The sequence below is a fragment of the Lutra lutra genome, chromosome 8, assembly GCF_902655055.1.
Source record: "Lutra lutra chromosome 8, mLutLut1.2, whole genome shotgun sequence".
NCBI lineage: Eukaryota > Metazoa > Chordata > Mammalia > Carnivora > Mustelidae > Lutra > Lutra lutra.
In genome coordinates, this window is record NC_062285.1 from 52,428,579 (window position 1) to 52,455,772 (window position 27,194).

Here is a 27,194-nt window from a genome sequence, read left to right on the forward strand (position 1 = left end):
GCCTTCTCCTGAGTTTGTACTTGCTTACCACTTCCTGGTAAGGCTAGATTCTGATACATATTATTAGGTCAGAAAATAGGAATGGTGACTGTACACATAAGGAAAAATTTAAAGCTAATTCCTTCATGTGTGGTAACTACAGAGGTTCTATAGTTTCATGAAGCAGAGGAAGATAAATATGGTTCCTTCTGTTGACAAGGGAGTCTACGTGGTGCTTTCACTTTCAGGTACTCTGAGTCATCTGAATCCACAGAGATACCTTCATCCATTGATCAGTTCCCATTCTTTCCCAATCAGTGTCCTAGCATTCACATAAGACATGTGAAGAAGTTGTGAATTAAATCAGCTTTATAACTAAGGAACCTGTAGGATAAGGATTTAATACTGGCTATATCATCTCTTCAGTTATGACATAATTGAAACTTTAAAGTTATATTTTCTTTTTTTAAGCTGTCTAATATATTTGGAAGCAGCTAGCTCCTAAATAAGTGTTGTATTCATTGTTCAGTTTTATTCAGCCTTGCTTTTAGTAGGCTTTTAATTCTAGATGAACTCTCCCTTATAAATGTGTCCATGTAGACTATCAGTATTCATGTGTCTAATGGAATCATTGCTGATTTCAGACAAAACTGGGTTAATAAATTGGTTCCAGATTCTTATTGGTTTAAGAGTCTGGGGGGCACCTGGGTGGCTCAGTGGGTTAAGCCTCTGCCTTTGGCTCAGGTCATGGTCTCAGGGTCCTGGGATCGAGCCCCACATCGGGCTCTCTGCTTATCAGGGAGCCTGCTTCCTCCTCTCTCTCTGCCTGCCTCTCGCCTATTTGTGATCTCTGCCTGTCAAATAAATAAATAAAAATCTTAAAAAAAAAAAGAGTCTGTTCCTGGGATAGGTTCTCTGTATTTCAACTACAGTTGCAGAGAGCAGGATTTAAGGAAGCTAATTAAAAATAAATCTATTTAGTATCAAGTAGTTGTTGGTTTAAGGAATTACCAAGAGAGCTAAAGGCAGATTTTTTTAAAGTATTTTTGTTAATTTTTTGTCTGAGAGGGAGAGAGAAAGAGCGCACAAGCGGGGAAAGCAGCAGGCAGAGGGGGAAGCAGGACCCAACTGAGCAAGAAGCCTGCTGCGGGACTCGATCCCAGGGCTCTGGGACAATGACCTGAGCCAAAAGCAGGCACTTAACTGACTGAGCCATCCAGGCATCCCTGAAGGCAGATTTTAGGATGAGCTTCGTGGAATGACCTCAAAGCTGCTTCACAAAATTAAGTTACCACGATAACTCTTCCTCAGGAATCTGGTGCTATTGCTATAAAATTTAGGGTCATTTGAATCTGCTATGATCTACACCAGCAATGTAGATGCTTAACTATAACAATGTTGTGTTTTTTTCTAAGATTTTATTTATTTATTAGAGAGAACATGAGAGGGGAGAAGGTCAGAGGGAGAAGCAGACTCCCCATGGAGCTGGGAGCCCGATGTGGGACTCGATCCTGGGATTCCAGGATCATGATCTGAGCTGAAGGCAGTCACGTAACCAACTGAGTCACCCAGGCACCCCTGTAACAATGTTTAAAGTTTGTATCTTTTATGAAGTTATCTGATTGGCAGAACTAAAATGATATTTAGAATCCTAGCTTCAAAGACAACTGAAAATGTAGCCTTTGCAGTCCTTGCATATAGATAGACATATGTGATGGAACTTAGAAGATGCAAAATGTATAAGTTCATAATAAAACAGTAGTAGAGTAATGAAATGTAAAAGAGTCATGCAGATTACTCACCAATAAATGAAGTAAGCATTATTGTCATCCTCAATTTACAGATGAAGGAATACCACATAAAGTACTCTACAAGGACAGTTGTCCTACAGACACTGTTGTGATGCATAAAGGCAAATTATTTTTGAGTAAATTGCATGTTGCTGGCTTTATGACATTTAATTAAAACTGACATTACTTAAGATAATAGTAATAGTTTTAATTTATTAAGCCCTGGGAGGTACTAGGCAAGTTTGTTAGCCATGTCTGAATAAATATTTAAACTACCCTCTGAGGTAATTCCCATTATTCTCCTTAATTTTTATATCAGTAAGTGACTCACTGAGAGTTTCATTAATTTTTCCAAGATTGCACAAATGGAGACTTAGTGGAGTGAATAATGGAGTATATGAGCTGCTCCTGAGACCTGAAGGCATCCGTGTCAAGAAAGCCATTGATGTGCTAAGTGAATAATATTGTTGAGTACCATTGTGATTTTCACTATTATCTGTATGAAAACATCTCAAGTTAAGAAAACATTAAAAGTGTGATACCCATGGAAGTCTAACCATAGGGTTCCAGCTGGTACCATGATTAAAAGATATAATTTTGCTCTGTATGTGTCCCCAGTGGAGATCCTGGGAGGTAGACCTAAAAAGAAAAGAGAGTTTCTGCCTGTTGAGTAATGAGTTTAAGAGGAGCTGCTATTCAACAACTGTATTGTTGAAGGGGTATAGTGATTTCTGTCCATGGTTTTGAAAAACAAGGCATCCTAGAAAACCGAGTCATAAAAAAATTATTCAAACAGGATATCAGAGCAGAGCAATGATAATTTTAAGGCAGGAGGTATTAATAGTTTATATAGGAATAGGCTTTTTGAGGCCTCCATCCTTTTGTAGATTAACAAATATTTTAGTAAATGACGGCACTATGGTAAGCCCTTTGGTAGGGATTAATGAACAAAGTATTCCATTTTCTATAAAACGTTCATAGTCTGTGAAGATCTAGCATCGAGAAAGATGACATTCTAGTATATGGTGAAAATTTCTAATCATATTGATAAACATACTGTATCATGAGGCTCATGTAATCCTATTTGACTATGAGTTACAGCAATACAAAGCCAATTTTATAGATGGAGCAAAGAGGGCAATGCGAATTTGAGGACTTTAGCGCTGGAGATCTACCATCAGACAGAGTGGTATATGGCATGATGAACACCAAGGAGATCTATTTAAGTATACAAAGACTTACTGTGACTCAAATCAGACTGATGGAGAACGATTAAGTTTTATCTATCAGTGAGAGAATCAGTTGTTAATCCCATAATCTATGATTATGGCTGCAGTTGTTGTTGTGGATAACTCAGTGCTCAATCCAAAAATGACAGAAACTCTTTCCAATGAGAAATGATATTATCATACAGGCATATGTTATATCTGAGATTACCAGTGGAAGAGTTTGGGATTCTAAGCTTCTTTAGTGAAAGCAATATTCTGCATGTAAATTTAGGGATTTAAGTTTAATTCGAAAAGAGTAGCTGTCTTATGAATTTTTAATTTTCTAAGATATGTTATTTTGGAAAGAAATCCCCATAAGCCAAGCCTGGCATATTAGATGAGCTTTTTTAGTACTCTTGTGAAAGAAAGTGCTTTTGTGGAAGAAATAGCATCCTATTCTGAAAATCTAAGATTTCTTTGTGTATGTTCATGTTGCAAAATTTCTCACCTCCCCTAGCAATGGGTACAATGGCTGTTTTGGGGGACACAGTTTTGATCTGAATCATTTTTCAGATGCATATTGGTGATATATACATTATTTGTTTCCTATGAATATCTGCCTTTTACTTTAAAAGGAGGAAAAAAGTATAACCACTTAAAGGGATTGTTAATATCTTGTGGGGGGTAGGTAAAATGTTGAAGAGAGTTTAAAACATATAATGTTGCTCTTGCATCTGGTTATTGTGTCATGAGGCACCATGAGCAGCAAAGTTTCCAAGTGACACCCTGTACTGGTGGTGTGGGAAGTCCTGAATGGGAATCAGTGCCAGTGTCAGAAATTTCTGGAGATGGTGGAGCTGCAGATCAGCTTGAAGAACTACAACCCACAGAAGGACAAATGCTTCGCAGGCACATTCAGGCTCAAGTCCACTCCTTGCCCCAAGTTTTGGGGGCTCAGCAGCACTGTGATGAGTCCAAGATTGTGGATATTCCCCACATGGACACTAAGACCCTGAAGAAACTCAAGAAGAAAAAAAAATTAGTCAAGAATATGACCAAGAAGTGTGATGCCTTTTTGGCTTCAGAATCTCTGATCAAGCAGATTCCACAAGTTTTGGGTCTAGGCCTGAATAAAGTTGGCAATTTCCCTTCCATGCTGACCCACAATGAGAACATGGGGGTCAAAGTGGATAAAGTGAAGTCCGCAGTCCAATTCCAGATGAAGAAGTTGCTATGTCTGGCAGTGACTGTTGGCCACATGAAGATGGCAGGTGATGAGCTTGTGTGCAACATCCACTTAGCTGTCAACTTCCAGGTGTTGTTGCTCAAGAAGGATTGGCAGGAGGTCTGCGCTTTATGCAACAAAAGCATCATGGACAAGCCCCAGCACCTGTACTAAGGCATACCTCGATAAACCCTTCTGCTAACATTAGAAAATAAAAAAGAAAGAAATATATACTATCCATATGAGGAACACTAATAATGGTTTTATAGCATACCTTTTTTCTGTGCATAATAAATTGAATCAATAAAATCAGCTTTTCATAGAAAGCATAAGAGAGAAGTAATGACTACTTGCTGTTTTCTGTTTCCAACCACCCAATTCCCATTCACTTCGCTCACTTTTACAGCTGCTATTTGCAATCATTATTCTTTTTGCCCAGGATATCCATTTAATTATATTTCTTACCTTTACTTGGAATTCTTACTGCATTGTTGGAAATGTTGTGAGCACTCCTATATTTTATAATCATATGGACCTGGGTATATGTTTTTATAAAATATTAATTCCATACTGAAAAGTCTACCTTTTTTTTTCAGCATAAGAGTATTCATTGTTTTTTCACCATACCCAGTGCTCCATGTAATCTGTACTCTCTCCAATACCCACCACCTGGTTCACCCAACCTCCCATCCCCCGCCCATTCAAAACCCTCAGATTGTTTTTCAGAGTCCATAGTCTCTCATGGTTCATCTCCCCTTCCAATTTCCCTCAACTCCCTTCTCCTCTCTAACTCCCCTTGTCCTCCATGCTATTTGTCTACCTTTTTATCTGTTGCTCAAAATCTTATAAGGTGGAAATGGTCTGTTCTATTAATCCAAATGGCTAGTGCTTGCTTGCAATTAGTTGCTTTGAAAGTCTTTTCAGAAATAACATCTGAATGATTTTCATTATAAGAATCAGGAAGAAATTAAAAGAGACCCTTAATCTCAGGAAACAAACTGAGGTTTGCTGGGGAGTGGGAGGGAGGCGAAGGGTGGCTGGGTGATGGATATTGGGGAGGGTATGTGCTATGGTGAGTGCTGTGAATTGTGTTAGACTGATGATTCACAGACCTGTACACCTGAAGCAAATAATGCATTATATGTTTAAAAAAAAAATGCAACAGCAAAGGCAAAGGAAGACAGAATTTGGAGAGCTAGAAAAAACTTTTCATCATTTGCTCCTCTAAAGCATTAAAAAGTACAATAAGTAAGAAAAAAAAGGAGGAAGAAATTATATTTGTGAGTTTCCTAATCTGCTTATAGTAAGCTGTTAAAATCCACATAATAGGTATTAAATATTTTTATTGGTTTTTCTTTTAGTTTACCTAGTTTGTGCATCGACTTAATTTGTCAAATATATCTCAGTGTTTCCTAATGTAAATTGATAAATGCCTGAAAAAGTCTTAAAAATCTTGACTATGGTCATTGATATAAATTCTTTCAAAATAGATCTGAGATAGTAATAGATTCGGTGTGGTACCAGGTTAACTGAGTGTAGATGAATGAATGATCCACAATGCCATTTGAGGGTAAAGGGAACCTTGCTGGAGAGTCTTGGAGAGTATCATATCCTATTCTCAAAAACTCTTCTTACTGGGGGACCTGGGTGACTCCATCGCTAAGTGTCTGCTTTCCACTCAGGACATGATCCCAGGGTCCTGAGATCAAGCCCTCCATTCAGCCCTGCATCGTACTCATTGCTTGGTGGGAAGCCTGCTTCTCCTTCTCCCATTCCCCTTTTGTGTTCCCTCTCTCACTGTGTCTCTCTCTGTCAAATAAATAAATAAACATTTTTTAAAAACCCTGTATTACTGAGGAAATAGTATAACTTTTTTTTAAAAAACATATGTGATTATGACAAAGAAATAAAATAAAGGTGAAAACTGAGATAATAGCCAAAGCAGACAAGGTTTGTCTTATTCACGTGACTTTAGGGTTAAAAAGAATCAACATTTAGCAATTATAGTGAAAATGACACTAATTGTGCTAAGGCAGGAAAACTGACATTTTCTTTGACAATGATAACATTACCTGGCCAATGGGCTGCTCATGCTTAAGTTACTGCATTGATCAAATTAAATTTTAATTTCACGTAGTTTCTCTCCCCCACTAGAATCTGAGATAAGTTAGAGCAAGAATCCTCCTTCTCATCACTGATCCCTAAAGCTTGCCATAAGTAAGAAAAGCCTGAATGAGTTCATTAAACATTACAAAGTCCTTTAATGTAACAATCCTAATATTGAACATGAGCTTTTATTCATAATTTATTTACAAGTGAAAGTCAGGGTGAAGATGAAAGTAACCCAACTAGTCTGGGTTTTGAGGTGAAGGGAAAGTGACTGAAATGCCAGTTCTGAAAGCTGCAATCTCTGTACTTTGAAATTTCAACTTCAATTTCATCATGTTCATTCACCTATAAATCGGAAGCAATAATGTTCACTTTCTAAGAAGTTTTGTAAAATATATACTGCATGTGATTTGCTTAATACAGAGTAGAGCGTGTAGAATATTATCAGTAGATGTTATTTCTCTTCCGTACTTCCCAAAACCCTAAAGTCGGTTCTAGATGCCACAAATAAAGCTCGGTTCTCCAGAAAGGTGAACTTCCAGTGGTTTATCATAGTTTCATCCATTTTATACGTTTGGTGTATTTTTACATTGTCTGTTTTTTGCCTATTTTTTAATTTTTGGAGGCATTTGATCTGCCTACGGAAAAATACTTCTGACTAAGAGAAATGAGTAATGAATCGCACCCCATAAAGTTGTTGGCAGGATTAAATGAGTCAAGACAAAGAAAACAATAGCTCTAGAAGGTAGGAATTGCTGAAAATTTATATGTTATCTTCTACCCCCTTCTGCCTCCTTTCTCTTCCTCCTCATTAGCATCCTAATTATGATAAATGTTGTAAATATTTTTTAGTATGTATGAGTCTCTAATCTTTTAATATTTTAAAGTAGATATTTATATTTTATTCCCAGTCCTCTGGTGATTGTGTTTACTTGATTTTATGGAAATGACAAAGAGAATCAGAGTTTTCTAATAACATTCATTTCTATTACTGGGTAAGAATGAAAAGTTCAGAAATCCACATCAATCCTGACACTCTTTCCATCAAACTAAATGCCCAGTGTCTCTTTAAAGGAAACCACTATCATTCAGAATCATAATCATTAACCCAGATGTTTTACTGCATTGAAAAAAAACACTTGAATTTACAGAAAATTCTGAAACAATATCCAGTTCATTAAATGTATTGAGTTCAATGATTAGGAACTTTAATATGGGAGTGGAAAAAAGGGGAAAATACATAAATCTAGTAAAGGAAAGGGAGTTTTGGGAAAGTGTGATAATAGTATTTACAAGAACGTCATCCTTTTAATGTTCCTTATACTTTCATTTACTGGAGAAAAACATAACCTTTTGGATAGTATCCTTAAAGGCTTGCTTTACTTGCTGGTTCCTGAGGGTGTAAATAAATGGATTCATCATAGGAGCGACAGAAGTATTCAGAATAGCCACTCCTTTGGTCAATGATGCCTTTTCTTTTGCAGAAGGGTTGGCATACATGAATATGCAGCTTCCATAAGAGATGGAAATGACAATCATGTGTGAGGAACATGTAGAAAATGCCTTTTTTCTCTGACTGGCAGAGGGTAGTTTCAGAATTGTTCTAATGATGAACATGTAGGACAAAATTATTAGTGCCAAAGTGAAAAGCAGAATCACTATGGCAGAGTAAAAACCGATCACTTCTAAGAGCCATGTGTCTGAGCAAGATAATTGCAAGAGGGGAAAATAATCACAAGCAAAGTGATCAATGACATTGGAACCACAGTAATCTAACTGGAGAAAAAGAATAACTGGCGGGAAGATATTTAAGAATCCTGCCAGCCAAGCACAAAAGACAAGTAAAATGCAGACTCTTTTGTTCATGATGGTTGTATAATGCAAGGGTTTACAGATGGCAACATAGCGGTCATAGGACATGGCAGTTAGAAGGTAAAACTCAGTTATACCCATGAAGATGAAGAAAAACAACTGAGCTGTACAATTATTGTATGAGATCGTCCTGTCTTTGGTGATAATTGTGCCCAGAAATCTAGGAATACAGACAGTTGTAAAGGATATTTCTAATACAGAGAAGTTCCTGAGGAAGAAATACATGGGGGTCTGTAGATGGGAGTCAACCAAGGTGAGAGTGATGATGGCCAAATTACCAGTGACACTTAATATATATGTGATAATTAAAAAGAGAAAAATCATAATCTGAAGCTGTGGGTCATCTGATAGCCCTAGAAGAATGAATTCTGTGGGTACTGTGCGGTTTTTCATTGCCGATCCTTTCTTCCCCCCTTTAGAGCAGAAACTTTAGAGCAGAAACTGTGTGTTCCCCTGTAGGACATAAAAATTTAAAACAAGATTGAGGTTAGAGTACAGAATCTTAAAAATATCCACAGTGATGAATAATCTATGAAACCCAAAAACAAATGTTTTCCTTCAGCAACTCTCCAATTTCTACTGGACTTCACATTCAAGTAATACATATTCTTTGAAGTTAAATACTGATTTCTTTTTGTTGAAAATGCACTGTCACGCACCATGGATAAAAAAAAAATCTTGTGCTAACATTTAAGCAGAAGCTATTTATTCTAATATTTTTTTAATATTAAGATTCTAATTATTCTTGAAAATATTTAGCTCCTTTTTAAAAAATCATGAAGATATTCTAATTGATATTTTTCTTTTCAATATTATAAAAACTAGTCTGGATTATGGATAATCTAAATACAGGGTTTCAAATCTCACAGGGGTTATTTAGGCCTGCCTCCACAATTTGAGACCTACATAGTTTAGGAAACTTTCACAAGGTTGCAAAATTAGTCATCTAATTTGTGAGTAATCCTCTCACTGTACAACATGCATGTTTATGCATGGGAATGTTTTGTTGACATTCTTTCATGAATTATTTTAAGAGTTTGGTTGATGCTGTCACACTCTTATATATATAATTTTTGCATTGTTGATAGGCTAGAAGGACAATAAGGTAACATTCTATTACTAAATTAAATAGTTGCCTAGAAGTAGTTGAATTCACTCAATGCATAATCATTTTCTTTTCTTTTTCTTTTTTTTTTTAATAATACTGCTATGGAAAATGAACAAGTAGTAGGTCAACATAATATCAACTGGGAAGCAGATATTTTTTCCAATAGGGAATTTTAATAATAATCTTGTGTATGTAACAGAATACATTTTCAAATTAGAAAAAACTGAACAATCCAAGATTAATTTCTGTGTTCCTGTTTTAGGATTTTATTAAGAGTCTCTTGGTAGTAAGCAATTATTTAATTTTTAATATTGAAATGGTTGTAAATCCACAAACATATATGCAAACATGATTTTAAAACATTTAAGTAAAATGAAGATTCCATATGTTATATTGAAGAATAAAAAATTTACTTACTTCCTGATTCTTCTTGATGACCTAGTCTCAAATTTTATCATCCGATTTGCTTAAATATTTACACAATTTCAGAGCTGGTAAATCGAGTTAGCAAAATATTTGGTTTCTACTGTGCTCTCAAAACAAGTGTGTTGATTTAACCTTTTCATGGTTCTTAGGGATTATAATTCTCTTCGACTCATGATATCCGTCATTCCTGATATTATAAAATGCTGACAACTTTTTATTATAATTCAACTCATTCTTGCTTTTCATCTATCAAACTCCACATACAAATTCAGTTACACCTAGATTGACTACTACTTTTCTATTTGCCTCTTTTCATATACTACAAAACACTTATTTATCCAGTCATTTTTCTTTCTATTCATGCAAACATTTAAAATAAATATTTTGTAATTCTATGATTATACATCTGTAAAACCTAAGTAATATTTTTCTCAAGTTCATGGACTGCTATATTTTCCTGCAAACAGTTTTGAGAAATAGAAATATATGAAATGTTCTTCTCTATGTCTGACATACAAATGGAACTGGACTTATTTTATCCGTGTCTTTTTGTTGGCCCCGGGGGAATTCATTAAGTAAACAGAATGCCAAGGAGAAGAATCATTAAAGACAGAGGTGAATCATTTTTATAAATATTGATTAAGAAGTACAAAAAGCAAAATGATTCAGGTAAATAGACAAATATACAAACAGCGAGATCCTAAGTATGTGAAAGCTTGATTTAGAATTTCACACTTCTATTGCTTCTCGGCCTTTTGGCTAAGATCAAGTGTAGAATTTCACTCTTCTGTGATTGCATAAGGAATCCACATTTTTCTTCCAGAAACTGGACTTGTCTCCAGTAGAATTAGTGTGCTGATATCTTTTGAATTTTGGCAACCTAGAGAAGAATTCTTTATCAGGATGAAAGGGTGGAAAACACTGCTGTGGATTTGTAGTATGACCTATTGTCTTCTGAAATGGACAACCTCTTAAAGACTGACCAGGAGGTTTATACCTCTACTGACCCTTTGAATTTAGGGAAGCCATTCCCAGCCCCTCCCTAATGTGGCTTTTATTGCCTTTTGACTACTTTCTTCACTGTGTTATTTACTTCCATTAAACAGTTACTTATATTTGTGCATATGACATCTTCTCATATTGAGAATATTTATGAATCAATAGAATAAATATCTGGAAAGCTGGCATTGGATATTTTGAACTTGTTTAATCCACAATTCCTTCAATGAGAGATGTCATTTTTATTCCTAGAAGTGTAATATAGTATAGAAATATAGGGGCGCGTTGGTGGCTCAGGGGCTTGGGCCTCTACCTTCAGCTCAGGTCATGATCTCAGGGTTCTGGGATCAAGCCCCATATCAGGCTCTCTGCTCAGCAGGGAGCCTGCTTCCCCGCCCCCACTGCTTGCCTCTCTGCCTACTTGTGATCTCTGTCTCTGTGTCAAATAAATAAATACAATAAAAAATAAATACATATGAATACCATATGTACACATATGTGTAATATAATTTTATATTTAACAAGTTAGCTTTATTTTCTTTGCAGTTATAAATGTGGACATAAAACATGTGTGCATTTAATACCAGTAGTGCAGATTAACACTATTTGTGGGGGGGTGGGGTGTGGATCATTTACAAGATTGAAAGATGAGAGTATTTGGTAATGAGACAAAAGAAAAAAGTGGGAAAGGATGAACAAACCACTGGCTCACACATAGGACAATACATAGATGCTGAGGTGTGTAGAATTTATATGTAACTGCTACACATTAAAATAGGCATTGAAAATATTTATTCAAGATATTTCAGTGGAGATGGTGAAATTGATTTTCTATTTGTGAAAATTCTATTCCTTTGCCTTTAGTTTTGTATCCAAATAGCAATTCTTTTTATATTTTATTCAGAGCTTTTATTGATTACCAGGCACTGACCATAAAATTATCTCATTTTTTCAAACAGGCAGACAAACAAAACCATCTGAGATCAGTGCTATTATTATTCAGGAAAAGAAAGAGTGAGGCAGAAAGAAGTTAAACTGTCTGGTGTCCACCATTTGTGTGCTTGTGAGCAACACAATCTTTAGTGACTCACAGGGAAAGGGAATGAATTTCTATCTCACAAAGCACTGCACTTCATGAAATATCCTATTAGACATGTTTCTTCTCCATATCTTTTCTCAAACTCCTAGATACTGGATTGTCTCTCTCTTTCCTCCTTGATCACCCTCTCACTCTCTAACTTTCTACCCTTACTGCTTTATTCCTAGTTCCTAATAGCTGTCTAGCTTTTCTCTAGGCCTCAGAATAATTTACTTTTAAAGAAGACTGATTAAATCTGTTACCCTCCTATCCACAAGCTAGTAGGCATCTGCTTTTTAATAATGTGTCAATTACCATCATGTATTCTGAGGTTGATGACTGACTATGTTTTAGGTCAATGAAACATCGTTCAAGCTACCAGGTTTCACTCTCCTCAGAGAGTGGAGGATGGATTTTAATTACAAATAATGGTTTGCTTAACATGTTCTAAATCAAAAGACAAAATTTGTTAAATCAAATGGTTAAGGGATCTAAATCTTTTAAGACTTTCTCTAAAACCTGAACTGGCATCGTATTACTGATCACTTCCAGTATGTATTACTAATCATTTTCAGTGATATATTATCATGCTCTTGTGGAGGTAAGCCACTCCACAAGATGTTGGTTGGCCTCCTACTTACTGACTACCATCATTTAATTGAGCTATTATTCTATAAATTGAATTTTTAATCTCAGAAGTGTATCGATTGACAGATGATGTTCGATCTGGTAAGTTACTAGGGGTAACCCATATAGTTAAGAGAATCTTTTTGTGTGTGAAAAAAATTAGGGTTTGCATCATGGGAGTTCCTACCATTAGAAAGTTCCAATACAAATCTTAGCAAGAATTGTTCTCAATAACTTCATGAAAAGTCATTACACATCAAATAAATTGATTTTTGCATAGTTGTCAAAAGTTCTAATGTAAAATAAAAGAGGAAAATGAACACCAGATGCATTAGAAAATATTCAATTAATTATTCCTTTGTCATACAAAATGTCTAGTTATGATAAAATATACACTTTATTTGATCACTGTTTTAAAAGCTAACTCACTGTTATGTACATTATTACATATGTTTATGTTGGGTAAAATATTTAGTCAGAGCACTAGGGCGTTGCAACCATTCTAAATTATTCAAATGTTTTTATGTACTCAGTGTTTATTGAAAACCCACTACATGGCAGATGCAGGTTCTAAGGGAGTAGTATTAATGACTTTTGGTAAAAGTCTAACAACTGCTTTTCAGGGGGTGGAGGTGAGGGTCTGATGTATAGAGCTGATTTTGTTCCAAGATGTGAAGTCTCTCACATGGCACATTTCAAGCTACTGATGTGAGCATGATTGATTCCTAAATTATAGGGTCTTTTATAAATTAGTAACTATTTTGTAAAGGAAAACTGAAAAACCTTGGAAGTGGGGGAGTACTATAATTTTATGTAGAGAAATTGGTGACATGCAGATATCTGGGAGAGGATTGTGTCTGGTTTAAGAACCATCTAGTGTAAATGCACTAAGGCCTTAGGAGGAAACATCATGTGATTTGCTAAGAAAGGTTTATTTGTTTCTTCCTTTCTAATATTAGTAAATGTATTGGTGCTTGTCCTGCTAGTCTCCTGGTTAGAACATCCAGTATAGTACTGAATAAACACAATGATAGTTCGTAACTGATTTTTGTTAAAATGATTTTTCTATGAACAAAGTATATCATGAAACAAATAAGGTTTTGCATCATTTGCACTTAAATGAATTGTATGTATAAACTGTTATATCAAAATAGCCAGAAAAAGTAAGAGAATGTTATAACTCTAAGCCATGACTGTATTTATGGTCTTTGTATAGTAAATTAAAAGTGTTAAACATGACTTAATATTTTCTGAAGTTCTAGAAGGTGTGTTTCCTGATGGAATCATATAACAGTTTCTCTCTTATGCTCTTGTTCTTTTTATGTATCTTCATTTTCTAAGAATTATTGTGGAAAAATTGGAATTAAAAAATACTTAGAAGAAGAAAATGAGGTCATTTTTATAGTTACAGAGTGGAAAGACTAACTCAAAGGAAGGGAAATACATGAGAAAGTGATTGGTTTTTAAATGGAAAAATATATATTCAAATATCCTCAGTATACTACTGGCAACAGAAATACAAGCAATGAAGTAAAACTGTAGTGAGACTATGTTGATATTCATAGGCATTTGAGGGACCTTGTTTTTTGTTTACTTGTTCTTTATTATGCCTCTAATTGATGACAATACTTTTATCCTTTATTTTTTATTTGTTTAAGAAAAATACAATCTTCCTTGCCCTCTCCATGAAGGCTTGCTTGACTTGCTGGTTCCTTAGGCTGTAAATAAAGGGGTTCAGCATGGGGGCTACTGAGGTGTTTAGCACAGCAACACCCTTGCTCAGAGACACTCTGTCTTTTGCTGCTGGATTAATGTACATGAAAATGCAGCTGCCATAGGAGATGGAGATGACAATGATGTGGGATGAACAGGTGGAAAAGGCCTTTGTCCTCTGACTAGCAGAAGGAAGCCTCAAAATTGTTCTGATGATATATATGTAGGACAGAATTATTAATGCCAAAGTGAACAGTAGAGTAAACACAGCACAGGAAAAGCCCACTATCTCTAGGAATTTTGTGTCTGAACAAGAAAGGTGTAGTAAGGGGAAATAATCACAGGTAAAATGGTCTATAACGTTGGACTTACAGTAATCAAGCTGTATGAACTGCATGAGTAATGGGAATATGATTAAGAATGAAGCCAACCAAGAGGCAAAGACAAGGAGTTTGCAGACTCTGGGATTCATGATGGTCATGTAATGCAGAGGTTTGCAGATGGCAATGTAACGGTCATAGGACATGGCAGCCAGAAGGCAAAATTCAGTGACACCCAAGAGGATGAAAAAAAAGAACTGAGCCATGCAGTCATTAAAGGAAATGGTTTTATCTCCTGTAATCAAGTTGCCCAGGAACTTGGGTATGCTGACAGTTGTGAATGAAACCTCTAGCAAGGAGAAATTTCTGAGGAAGAAATACATGGGAGTCTGGAGGTGGGAATCCAGCAGGGTAAGGGTGATAATGGTCAGGTTCCCAGTGATGCTGAGCATGTAGGTGATGAGCAGAAAGACAAAGATCACCCCCTGAAGCTGTGGATCATCTGACAATCCCAGGAGGATAAATTCTGTTATTTCTGTGTGGTTTTTCATTTATTTCTTCTTTTGTATAATCTAGAGGGAAAAATAAAACCAAACAGATTGTAGAAAAGAGGATTATCCACGGATAGTTCTGGAATTTATCTCTAGAAATAAACATATTATGCCATACCAGTTTGATGTAGCAGATCTTTAAGACATCTTAATAAAATAGGTAACATGTATAAGTAAGTTTTTTTCATATGTTGCTCTCTGTGTTTTACATAGAATGTTTCTCCATAAAATCCTTATTTCACAGATTGGAAACTGAATCTAAAAAGCGTTTTAAAAATCTTATCCAGGGCCGCCTGGGTGGCTCAGTGGGTTAAAGGCTCTTCCTTCTGCTCGGGTCATGATCTCAGGGTCCTGGGATCCAGCCCTGCATCCAGCTCTCTGCTCTGCAGGGAGCCAGCTTCCCAAACTCTCTCTCTGCCTGCCTCTCTGCCTGCTTGTGATCTCTGTCTGTCAAATAAATAAAATCTTAAAAAAAAAATCTTATCCAAACCATGTATTCCAAATGAGAAAAACAGGCGTTTTAGTTAGTTTTTTTTTGTTTGTTTGTTTGTTTTTGCATGTTTGATAACTGGAATAGAAATGCTTCCTGTTGATATAAATGTACTTCTTTCATGGGTCCCCTTCTTAATGGGAAACTACTTGTCTTTTTTTCCAAAAACAATAAAAGTGTCTCCTTTCCTCATTTCTGGCCCTTAGTTTCCTGTACTATTACTTACTGTACTAGTGTAACATAGAAAAGATGACATGTCAGGAAAAAAGTCACTAAAATGGAGGTGTCTCTAAATTTGAAATTCACTGAAGTTAAATCTTTAACAATGTGACAGATTTCTGTGTTTCACTCTGACTCCCATTTTCCTTTCAACTGCCTACTCGTGATCTTAAGCTGTAGACAATGAATTCATTGACACACTGTCCTCAGATATTACAGAGTATTGAATATGAAAAGACAGAGAAATTTAGTAGATTGGATCTACATATTTCATTGGCTAAAGAAGCAAAATTGGACGAACATTTAAAATAAACATTGTCTTCTACAGAACAGTTTTTCCTTCAAAGTTTTTTCCATCTAAATGTTGTTAGTGTATTCTCCCTATGTATATATTCTACTTTCCATCCCATATTATATTTTTATATTTTTCCTTTTATTTACATCAGTATTCATTTATAGAAGCTTTGTTTTATCAACCCTGGAGTAATCAATGAATCATACATGAAATCCCTTTATCTTCTCTTCCTGAATAACAACAACAACAAAAATAATGCATTTTAGAGTGAAGCTAAAATTCCCCTCAATAAATTGAACCAATCCATTTTCTAATCCCTTATTCTGTGCATTCTCATTAAATAGTAAAGTTTTCAAATCAGAGTCATGAGAGAAATCTTGCAATAGGATATTTAGTTTCAAGATATAGAATTGTTGATTGTTGGTATATAATGCCTCACAATACTGTGGAATTTCTTGCTCTTTTTTCCCCCTTAAATGCCTGAGTTCTCTTTTCACTCACTTCACTGTTTTGCAAAAAATATTGCTGTTGATTATTTAAGGCAAATTCCAACTGAAATGGATAGTGCCAAAGCTACTGGGAAAGCATGTGAGATTCATAAGAAATGAATATTTCTTTTATTATTTCTCAGGACTGGAGAAAACAGGCTAAAGAGCACTTACAAGAGAAACAGACATCACAATGACATTTTGTAAAAAAACTTATGGCAATTCAAGTGGATGATGGATATTTCAATCATAAAAGTCATTGTTCTCAATGGACAATACTCTATAATTAACAGCTGTGTATAGACTCTGATCTCTCAAGCATTTCTGTGATGTTTTTGTTAGAGAAATGAAACATACACCTGAGACTTGAAGATATATAATTTTAGGCTTTCCTTCCTAACTACTCATTCATGTTTCTTTTTCCCAGTCACATATAAGTTATGGTCACAAGTTTAGTGTGTCCTCTGCTTCTTTTTGTTTCAATGAATTCTAACCTGTCCTGAGTATCTTACTGTTGAATTACCTGTGTGGCCCATTGAAAGTGAAATTTAATCAATTTAATGAACAAATACTTGCTATTGTGTTAAATGAAATAACTGATATGCGAATGAAATAATAAGCACAAACCAGTTATTTTATTTACTTAAATAAATGACTTTTAGGACTCTTCTGTTGTTTCATATGAATTTTAAGGACGGCCTTGTTGAGAAAAGAATGGTATCTCCTAAATTGTCCAATTTAAAAATGCAACTATTTATTTATTTATTTTTTAAAGATTTTATTTATTTATTTGACAGAGAGAAATCACAAGTAAGCAGAGAGGCAGGCAGAGAGAGAGGAGGAAGCAGGCTCCCTGCTGAGCAGAAAGCTCGATGTGGGGCTCGAACCCAGGACCTGGGATCATGACCTGAGCCGAAGGCAGCGGCTTAACCCACTGAGCCACCCAGGCGCCCCAAATGCAACTATTTAAAAAGACCTATTAAGAATTGAGAAATTGCTTTTTATTTATTTATTTTTTTAATAATTAGAGTAGTGGTAAAAAGCTCCCTAAATTCCACAATATAATTAGACACTAACTTTACCATTCTGCATTCTCTATATGTGCTGAAATCTCTCTTCTTAAGTTAGAAGTCCTAAAAAAGTTGTGAACATATATATCTTCAAGGCAATTTGCACCCATAACATGAATACACAGTTTTCCAATTCTCTTTCTCTCTCATTGACACTCTTTTTCTTGGTGTTAGGTCTATATGCTAGGCTATATGCTAGGTCTATATGCTAATTTGTCAGAGAAAAGTGCAAAATTTTGGTTTAATTTGGTATCTTGATTAATTTCTTGGTTTATACCAAGTACCATTTTTTTTTCCTGCAATGATTCATTCCATTTTTGATGAAAAAATGTTTAGTGACATTTAATCTCATGTAAGAACTTCATGGTGACTGAATGCAAAAAATCTCATAAGAAACAATGTAGGTTTTTTTTTTTTTTCAGATTATTACTTTAGCAATGCCTTAGAGTAGTACCAAAATTAGTTTGGAATGCAGTTTGCCTGAATCTTCTGAAAAAAAAGAAATGACCTTGTTTTTTTTTTTTTCCTAATGGAAAGGGGAAGTTTGAATCCCAAGTCAGATCGACCAGTATGAATAGGAATAATGAAGGAAAAACAGTAATCACTTAAATCAGTTCACAATCTGTAGATTGTCATAGAGATATTCTACTTATATCCTGATTATTTCAGTTTATTAACTAAGTATCTACATTTGCAGATGATTTTCAACTCAAAAAAAAAGGAAAAGAATTCTTATAAAATGTATGGCATCAGAACTTAATGTATAATGTGTGGTATTTTTAGGGCAATTTGTGGGCTTTGCATTCAAAGAAAAATAGATTAAAAATGCAATTTAGGGGTGCCTGGATGGTGCAGTTGGTTGAGTCTGCCTTTGGTTTTCACTCAGGTCATGACCTCAGGGACATGAGATTGAGCCCTGCTTTGGAGTCTGTACTCTTCATGGAGTCTGAAATTGTCTCTCCCTCCCCCTCTGCTCCTCCCGATTGGGTTCTCCCTCTCTCCCTCTAAAATATATAAATAAATCTTTTTTATTTTAAACTGTAATTTAGCTACATTATAGTATTGTGAGTTTGGACAAGTTTCTTAATCTCTATTTTAGTTCTTTTTTTTAAAATTTGAAATAAGAATAATATATCATGGAATTAGGGCTAATTTAATTACAAGCACAATTAAATTGTACCAAAATATTATAGCATGTATTCCTAGACAGTAGTTACTTATATCTTATTAGCAAATAAAATCAGTTATCACATTTGAGGAATACAGCTCCATTACAAAATCACAAAACCATTTTTGTTCTCACTCATTTGAGAGACAGTGCTGGGGCGCCTGGGTGGCTCAGTGGATTAAGCCGCTGCCTTCGGCTCAGGTCATGATCTCAGGGTCCTTTGATCGAGCCCCCGCATCGGGCTCTCTGCTCAGCAGGGAGCCTGCTTCCTCCCCTCTCTCTGCCTGCCTCTCTGCCTGCTTGTGATCTCTCTCTGTCAAATAAATAAAAAAAAAAAAAGAGAGAGACAGTGCTAACACTGTATGCTTTTAACCTCATTTATTCTTTTTGATAACCTTATGTTAATTTGAAGAAATTGACAATGAGAGAGGTTAAACGACATAAACACAATAAGACAGCTACTAAATGGTAGAATTGAAATACTAATTTCTTTGTGCTGGGAAATGGAGCATGGGCTACTTAGTAAACTTATAGTCAGTGGGAGAAACCAAAACAAGAAAATAATTTTCTGAAAATTAATAAAAGAATAAATTATTATGACAAACAGGAAATGTAACATGCCCATTTTTTATAACACTAGACATATGTGGAAAGAAATAGCAACCTCAAGTTATTCTGCATTATCTGATGAAAAGTTGAGTTAAGAATTAATGAATTAGTGCTAAGAAAAGGAAATTTATCATTGGGTTCAGTTTTATAATCTTACCTGTATTTGTCATATAAATGTACTGCATCAGCTGGTTGAAATTATACAAAAAGCACATTGACAACTATTTCAGTTTTAGGTTAAGAGATTCAGTATTTCTAAAAATCACTCTCAAAACATTTAGTATTATTTTATTTCTATAGGTAATTTTCTATTACACATTTTCCATTGTAGCTATGGTAACAAAAACAATGAAGAGAAGTTAGATTTGGAGTTACTTTGGGCTTTTCTGGATGAAGATTCTATATGGATTTTCCCCTGCACGAGGCACATGTTTTATTTACCATATATGCCTATGTCTCACAGCAAATACTCCAATGAATCAAATATGCCAACAAGGGCTTAGAGGAAAATACACTAAGGATTGTACAAATGTTATCAACAGTTGCACCAATATTGGAATAGGAAACTTTTTTGGGATAATGCCCAAAGAGATAGAAAGGGAATAAGAAGTCAGCCAGAAGCATATGGAATATTTTGCATATGATCTAAATGAGAAAACAACTAAAGTGCAAGGTTTTTGGGAGAGATTTCCTGAATTTCCTAAATCAGGATTTCTCTTAAGATTAGATGCTCCCATTTCTTTTGCTGAGTAAAATACTGGGACAACTTAATCTTATATGAAAACATTACATTTTTATCATATACTAAAATGTCTCCATAAAAGTGGCTCTCCAAGCTAGTAGGTATCAAATAAATATTCAAAAACAATGAATATAGAACAATAAAAAGAATGGGATAGAGTTCAGTGCTCAGTGATTTCCCATTGAAAGACATGAAAAACTATGGATTAAATACTCATTGAACTCTTCAATCTTTTCCAAGAATCACTTGAAATTATTCTCGCATCATAGTTATGGTGCTATTTATGGAGAAGTATCTACTACCTAGAAGGTCCCTTTCCATTTGAAAGTTGTGCTGGATTTAACCTTGTAATTAATGCAAGCATAAAATCTAGGAACTTGGTAGGATTTTACAACTCTGATTTCCTCTCTGTTTCATTTTAGAAATGACAAAATATTGACTCATTCACTTTTTTTCTTTCAACAAATATCTTTTGAGGATCTGCTATCTTTAAATAGTATACAAAGCACTGGGGATAAAATGGAATCAAAATAGATATGATTCCTACTGACATGCAATTACCAAAGATCAAGGGCAAGCCAGTGAGAGAAAAAGACTCGAATAATGTCACATAATAATAGCCAAAGTTATGAAGCACCTGGGTGGCTCATTTGGTTAGCGTCTGACTCAACTTCAGCTCAGGTCATGACCTCAGGGTTTTAGGATTGATTCCTACCTCAGGGTCTGAGCTCAGTGCAGAGTCTGCTTGGGATTCTTTCTCCCTTCTCTGCCCCTCCCCCTGCTCATGCTTTCTTTCTCACCCTCTCTAAATAAGTCAATATGATCTTTAAAAATAAATAACAGTGTCCCAAAATACATAAGGTAACCTCTCACTTCAGAACTTTGATACTACGCCAAGGTACTTTTAATGAGGAAGCTTTCTCCATTATACTAAGATATGTGTATATATATATATATATACACATATATATATATTTCATTATATTTAGTCATTTTCTGAATATGAATGTATACCAAAATTTACTTTTAATATTTTATAATTTTTGGGGGGAGGAGTCAAGATGGCGGAGAAGTAGCAGGCTGAGACTACTTCGGGTAGCGGGAGATCAGCTAAATAGCTTATCTAAAGATTGCAAACACCTACAAATCCAACGGGAGATTGAAGAGAAGAAGAACAGCAATTCTAGAAACAGAAAATCAACCACTTTCTGCAAGGTAGGACTGGCGGAAAAGTGAATCCAAAGCGACGGGAAGATAGACCGCGGGGGGAGGGGCCGGCTCCCGGCGAGCGTCGGAGCAACTGAGCAAAATCAGGACTTTTAAAAGTCTGTTCCGCTGAGGGACATCGCTCCAGAGGCTTAACTGGAAGCCCAGGCGGGGTCAGCGCGGCCTCAGGTCCCGCAGGGTCGCAGAAGGATCGGGGGTGTCTGAGTGACGCAGAGCTTACCGGTATTCGAACGGGGAAGCCGGCTGCAGAGACAGAGCCGAGGAGTGACTCTCAGCTCGGGGTTGCCTGGAACCGGTTGCGGGCTCGGTCAGCTCGGAGCGCGGCCAGAGGCCAGGGTGACGGGAGTCATTGGGAGCTGTTCTCTGGGGGCGCACTGAGGAGTGGGGCCCCGGGCTCTCGGCTCCTCCGGGCCGGAGACTGGGAGGCCGCCATCTTCATTCCCGTCCTCCGGACTCTATGGAAAGCACTCAGGGAACAAAAGCTACCGAAAGCAAACCCGAGCGGATTACTTAGCGCCGCCCCGGGTAAGGGCGGTGCAACTCCGCCTGGGGCAAAGACGCTTGAGAATCACTACAACAGGCCCCTCCCCCAGAAGATCAACGGGAAACCCAGCCAGGACCAAGTTCACCTACCGAGGAGAGCGGCGGAATTCCAGAGGAGAAGAAAGCAAAGCACGGAACTCATGGCTTTCTCCCCATGATTTTTTAGCCTTGCAGTTAATTTAATTTTTTTTTCTTTTTTTCTTTTTCAATTTTTTTTTCTTTTTCTCTTCTTCTGCTAAATTTTTTTAACTTTTACCGTTTCCTTTTTTAACGTTTTTTAAATAGTTTATCTAATATATATATATTTTTTCCTCTTTTTATATTTTTTCTTTATCGGCTTTCTTTTTTTTAATAGTTTCTTTTTTTTTTTCTTTCTTTCTGAACCCCTTTTTATCCCCTTTCTCCCCCCTCACAATTCGGGATCTCTTCTGATTTGGCTAAAGCATATTTTCCTGGGGTTGTTGCCACCCTTTTAGTATTTTACTTGCTCCTTCATAAACTCTTATCTGGACAAAATGACAAGGCGGAAAAATTCACAACAAAAAAAAAAACAAGAGGCAGTACCAAAGGCTAGGGACCTAATCAATACAGACATTGGTAATATGTCAGATCTAGAGTTCAGAATGACGATTTTCAAGGTTCTAGCCGGGCTCGAAAAAGGCATGGAAGATATTAAAGCAACCCTCTCGGGAGATATAAAAGCCCTTTCTGGAGAAATAAAAGAACTAAAATCTAACCAAGTTGAAATCAAAAAAGCTATTAATGAGGTGCAATCAAAAATGGAGGCTCTCACTGCTAGGATAAATGAGGCAGAAGAAAGAATTAGCGATATAGAAGACCAAATGACAGAGAATAAAGAAGCTGAGCAAAAGAGGGACAAACAGCTACTGGACCACGAGGGGAGAATTCAAGAGATAAGTGACACCATAAGACGAAACAACATTAGAATAATTGGGATTCCAGAAGAAGAGGAAACAGAGAGGGGAGCAGAAGGTATATTGGAGAGAATTATTGGAGAGAATTTCCCCAATATGGCAAAGGGAACAAGCATCAAAATTCAGGAGGTTCAGAGAACCCCCCTCAAAATCAATAAGAATAGGTCCACACCCCGTCACCTAATAGTAAAATTGACAAGTCTTAGTGACAAAGAAAAGATCCTGAAAGCAGCCCGGGAAAAGAAGTCTGTAACGTACAATGGTAAAAATATTCGATTGGCAGCAGACTTATCCACAGAGACCTGGCAGGCCAGAAAGAGCTGGCATGATATATTCAGAGTACTAAATGAGAAAAACATGCAGCCAAGAATACTATATCCAGCTAGGCTATCATTGAAAATAGAAGGAGAGATTAAAAGCTTCCAGGACAAACAAAAACTGAAAGAATTTGCAAATACCAAACCAGCTCTACAGGAAATATTGAAAGGGGTCCTCTAAGCAAAGAGAGACCCTCAAAGTAGTAGATCAGAAAGAAACAGAGACAATATACAATAACAGTCACCTTACAGGCAATACAATGGCACTAAATTCGTATCTCTCAATACTTACCCTGAATGTTAATGGGCTAAATGCCCCAATCAAAAGACACAGGGTATCAGAATGGATAAAAAAAAAAAACCCATCTATATGTTGCCTACAAGAAACTCATCTTAAACCCGAAGACACCTCCAGGTTTAAAGTGAGGGGGTGGAAAAGAATTTACCATGCTAATGGACATCAGAAGAAAGCAGGAGTGGCAATCCTTATATCAGATCCATTAGATTTTAAGCCAAAGACTATAATAAGAGATGAGGAAGGACACTATATCATACTCAAAGGAACTGTCCAACAAGAAGATCTAACAATTTTAAATATCTATGCCCCTAACGTGGGAGCAGCCAACTATATAAACCAATTAATAACAAAATCAAAGAAACACATCGACAAGAATACAATAATAGTAGGGGATTTTAACACTCCCCTCACTGAAATGGACAGATCATCCAAGCAAAAGATCAACAAGGAAATCAAGGCCTTAAATGACACACTGGACAGAATGGACATCACAGATATATTCAGAACATTTCATCCCAAAGCAAAAGAATACACATTCTTCTCTAGTGCACATGGAACATTCTCCAGAATAGATCACATTCTTGGTCCTAAATCAAGTCTCAACCGGTATCAAAAGATTGGGATCATTCCCTGCATATTTTCAGACCACAATGCTCTGAAGCTAGAACTCAAACACAAGAGGAAATTTGGAAAGAACCCAAATACATGGAGACTAAACAGCATCCTTCTAAAGAATGAATGGGTCAACCAGGAAATTAAAGAAGAATTGAAAAAATTTATGGAAACAAATGATAATGAAAACACAACGGTTCAGAATCTGTGGGACACAACAAAGGCAGTCCTGAGAGGAAAATATATAGCGGTACAAGCCTTTCTCAAGAAACAAGAAAGGGCTCAGGTACACAACCTAACCCTACACCTCAAGGAGCTGGAGAAAGAACAAGAAAGAAACCCTAAACCCAGCAGGAGAAGAGAAATCATAAAGATTAGAGCAGAAATCAATGAAATAGAAACCAAAAAAAACAATAGAATAAATCAACGAAACTAGGAGCTGGTTCTTTGAAAGAATTAATAAGATTGATAAACCCCTGGCCAGACTTATCAAAAAGAAAAGAGAAAGGACCCAAATAAATAAAATCATGAATGAAAGAGGAGAGATCACAACCAACACCAAAGAAATACAGACAATTATAAGAACATACTATGAGCAACTCTACGCCAACAAATTTGACAATCTGGAAGAAATGGATGCATTCCTAGAGACATATAAACTACCACAACTGAACCAGGAAGAAATAGAAAGCCTGAACAGACCCATAACCAGTAAGGAGATTGAAACAGTCATCAAAAATCTCCAAACTAACAAAAGCCCAGGGCCAGACGGCTTCCCGGGGGAATTCTACCAAACATTTAAAGAAGAACTAATTCCTATTCTCCTGAAACTGTTCCAAAAAATAGAAATAGAAGGAAAACTTCCAAACTCATTTTATGAGGCCAGCATCACCTTGATCCCAAAACCAGACAAGGATCCCAACAAAAAAGAGAACTACAGACCAATATCCTTGATGAACACAGATGCAAAAATTCTCGCCAAAATACTAGCCAATAGGATTCAACAGTACATTAAGAGGATTATTCACCACGACCAAGTGGGATTTATTCCAGGGCTGCAAGGTTGGTTCAACATCCGCAAATCAATCAATGTGATACAACACATTAATAAAAGAAAGAACAAGAACCATATGATACTCTCCATAGATGCTGAAAAAGCATTTGACAAAGTACAGCATCCCTTCCTGATCAAAACTCTTCAAAGTGTAGGGATAGACGGCACATACCTCAATATTATACCTCAATATTGAGGCACATACCACAATACTATGAAAAACCCACCGCAAATATCATTCTCAATGGAGAAAAACTGAAAGCTTTTCCGCTAAGGTCAGGAACACGGCAGGGATGTCCGTTATCACCACTGCTATTCAACATAGTACTAGAAGTCCTAGCCTCAGCAATCAGACAACAAAAGGAAATTAAAGGCATCCAAATCGGCAACGAAGAAGTCAAACTATCACTCTTTGCAGATGATATGATACTATATGTGGAAAACCCAAAAGACTCCACTCCAAAACTGCTAGAACTTGTACAGGAATTCAGTAAAGTGTCAGGATATAAAATCAATGCCCAGAAATCAGTTGCATTTCTCTACACCAACAACAAGACAGAAGAAAGAGAAATTAAGGCGTCCATTCCATTTACAATTGCACCCAAAACTATAAGATACCTAGGAGTAAACCTAACCAAAGAGACTAAGAATCTATACGCAGAAAACTATAAAGTACTCATGAAAGAAATTGAGGAAGACACAAAGAAATGGAAAAATGTTCCATGCTCCTGGATTGGAAGAATAAATATTGTGAAAATGTCTATGCTACCTAAAGCAATCTACACATTTAATGCAATTCCTATCAAAATGCCATCCATTTTTTTCAAAGAAATGGAACAAATAATCCTAAAATTCATATGGAACCAGAAAAGACCTCGAATAGCCAAAGGAATATTGAAAAAGAAAGCCAAAGTTGGTGGCATCACAATTCCGGACTTCAAGCTCTATTACAAAGCTGTCATCATCAAGACAGCATGGTACTGGCACAAAAACAGACACATAGATCAATGGAACAGAATAGAGAGCCCAGAAATGGACCCTCAAGTCTATGGTCAACTCATCTTCAACAAAGCAGGAAAGAATGTCCAATGGAAAAAAGACAGCCTCTTCAATAAATGGTGTTGGGAAAATTGGACAGCCACATGCAGAAAAATGAAATTGGATCATTTCCTTACACCACACACGAAAATAGACTCAAAATGGATGAAGGATCTCAACGTGAGAAAGGAATCCATCAAAATCCTCGAGGAGAACACAAGCAGCAACCTCTTCGACCTCAGCCGCAGCAACATCTTCCTAGGAACATCACCAAAAGCAAGGGAAGCAAGGGCAAAAATGAACTTTTGGGATTTTATCAAGATCAAAAGCTTTTGCACAGCAAAGGAAACAGTGAACAAAACCAAAAGACAACTGACAGAATGGGAGAAGATATTTGCAAATGACATATCAGATAAAGGGCTAGTGTCCAAAATCTATAAAGAACTTAGCAAACTCAACACCCAAAGAACAAATAATCCAATCAAGAAATGGGCAGAAGACATGAACAGACATTTCTGCAAAGAAGACATCCAGATGGCCAACAGACACATGAAAAAGTGCTCCACATCACTCGGCATCAGGGAAATACAAATCAAAACCACAATGAGATATCACCTCACACCAGTCAGAATGGCTAAAATTAACAAGTCAGGAAATGACAGATTCTGGCGAGGATGCGGAGAAAGGGGAACCCTCCTACACTGTGGGTGGGAATGCAAGCTGGTGCAACCACTCTGGAAAACAGCATGGAGGTTCCTCAAAATGTTGAAAATAGAACTACCCTATGACCCAGCAATTGCACTGCTGGGTATTTACCCTAAAGATACAAACGTAGTGATCCGAAGGGGCACGTGCACCCGAATGTTTATAGCAGCAATGTCTACAATAGCCAAACTATGGAAAGAACCTAGATGTCCATCTACAGACGAATGGATAAAGAAGATGTGGTATATATACACAATGGAATACTATGCAGCCATCAAAAGAAGTGAAATCTTGCCATTTGCGACGACATGGATGGAATTAGAGGGTATCATGCTTAGCGAAATAAGTCAATCAGAGAAAGACAACTATCATATGATCT

General features: G+C 36.4%; 2 protein-coding genes and 1 pseudogene across 3 annotated transcripts; 1 reads left to right on the top strand and 2 right to left on the bottom strand.

The window, feature by feature from the left end:
• Window positions 1-3,735: 3,735 nt before the first annotated feature.
• Window positions 3,736-4,376, top strand: LOC125107295 (60S ribosomal protein L10a-like; annotated as a pseudogene).
• A 3,261-nt stretch (window positions 4,377-7,637) lies between these two features.
• On the bottom strand, window positions 7,638-8,576 carry LOC125106774 (olfactory receptor 6C3-like). The gene has a single exon (XM_047741310.1). It carries the CDS (start codon window positions 8,574-8,576, stop codon window positions 7,638-7,640), a length of 939 nt encoding a protein of 312 aa, XP_047597266.1.
• A 5,490-nt stretch (window positions 8,577-14,066) lies between these two features.
• LOC125107083 (olfactory receptor 6C1-like) lies at window positions 14,067-21,628 on the bottom strand. Of its 2 annotated transcripts, none has more exons than XM_047741737.1 (2): window positions 21,587-21,628; window positions 14,067-15,031 (listed from the first exon to the last, which is right to left on the bottom strand). In XM_047741737.1, exon 2 carries the CDS (start codon window positions 15,003-15,005, stop codon window positions 14,067-14,069), a length of 939 nt encoding a protein of 312 aa, XP_047597693.1. In that variant the 5' UTR covers window positions 15,006-15,031; window positions 21,587-21,628. The 2 variants fall into 2 exon arrangements, with proteins under 2 accessions (XP_047597693.1, XP_047597692.1); XM_047741736.1 differs by lacking the exon at window positions 21,587-21,628 and adding an exon at window positions 21,227-21,267 and having other exon boundaries at window positions 14,067-15,026.
• Between the last annotated feature and the right edge of the window lie 5,566 nt (window positions 21,629-27,194).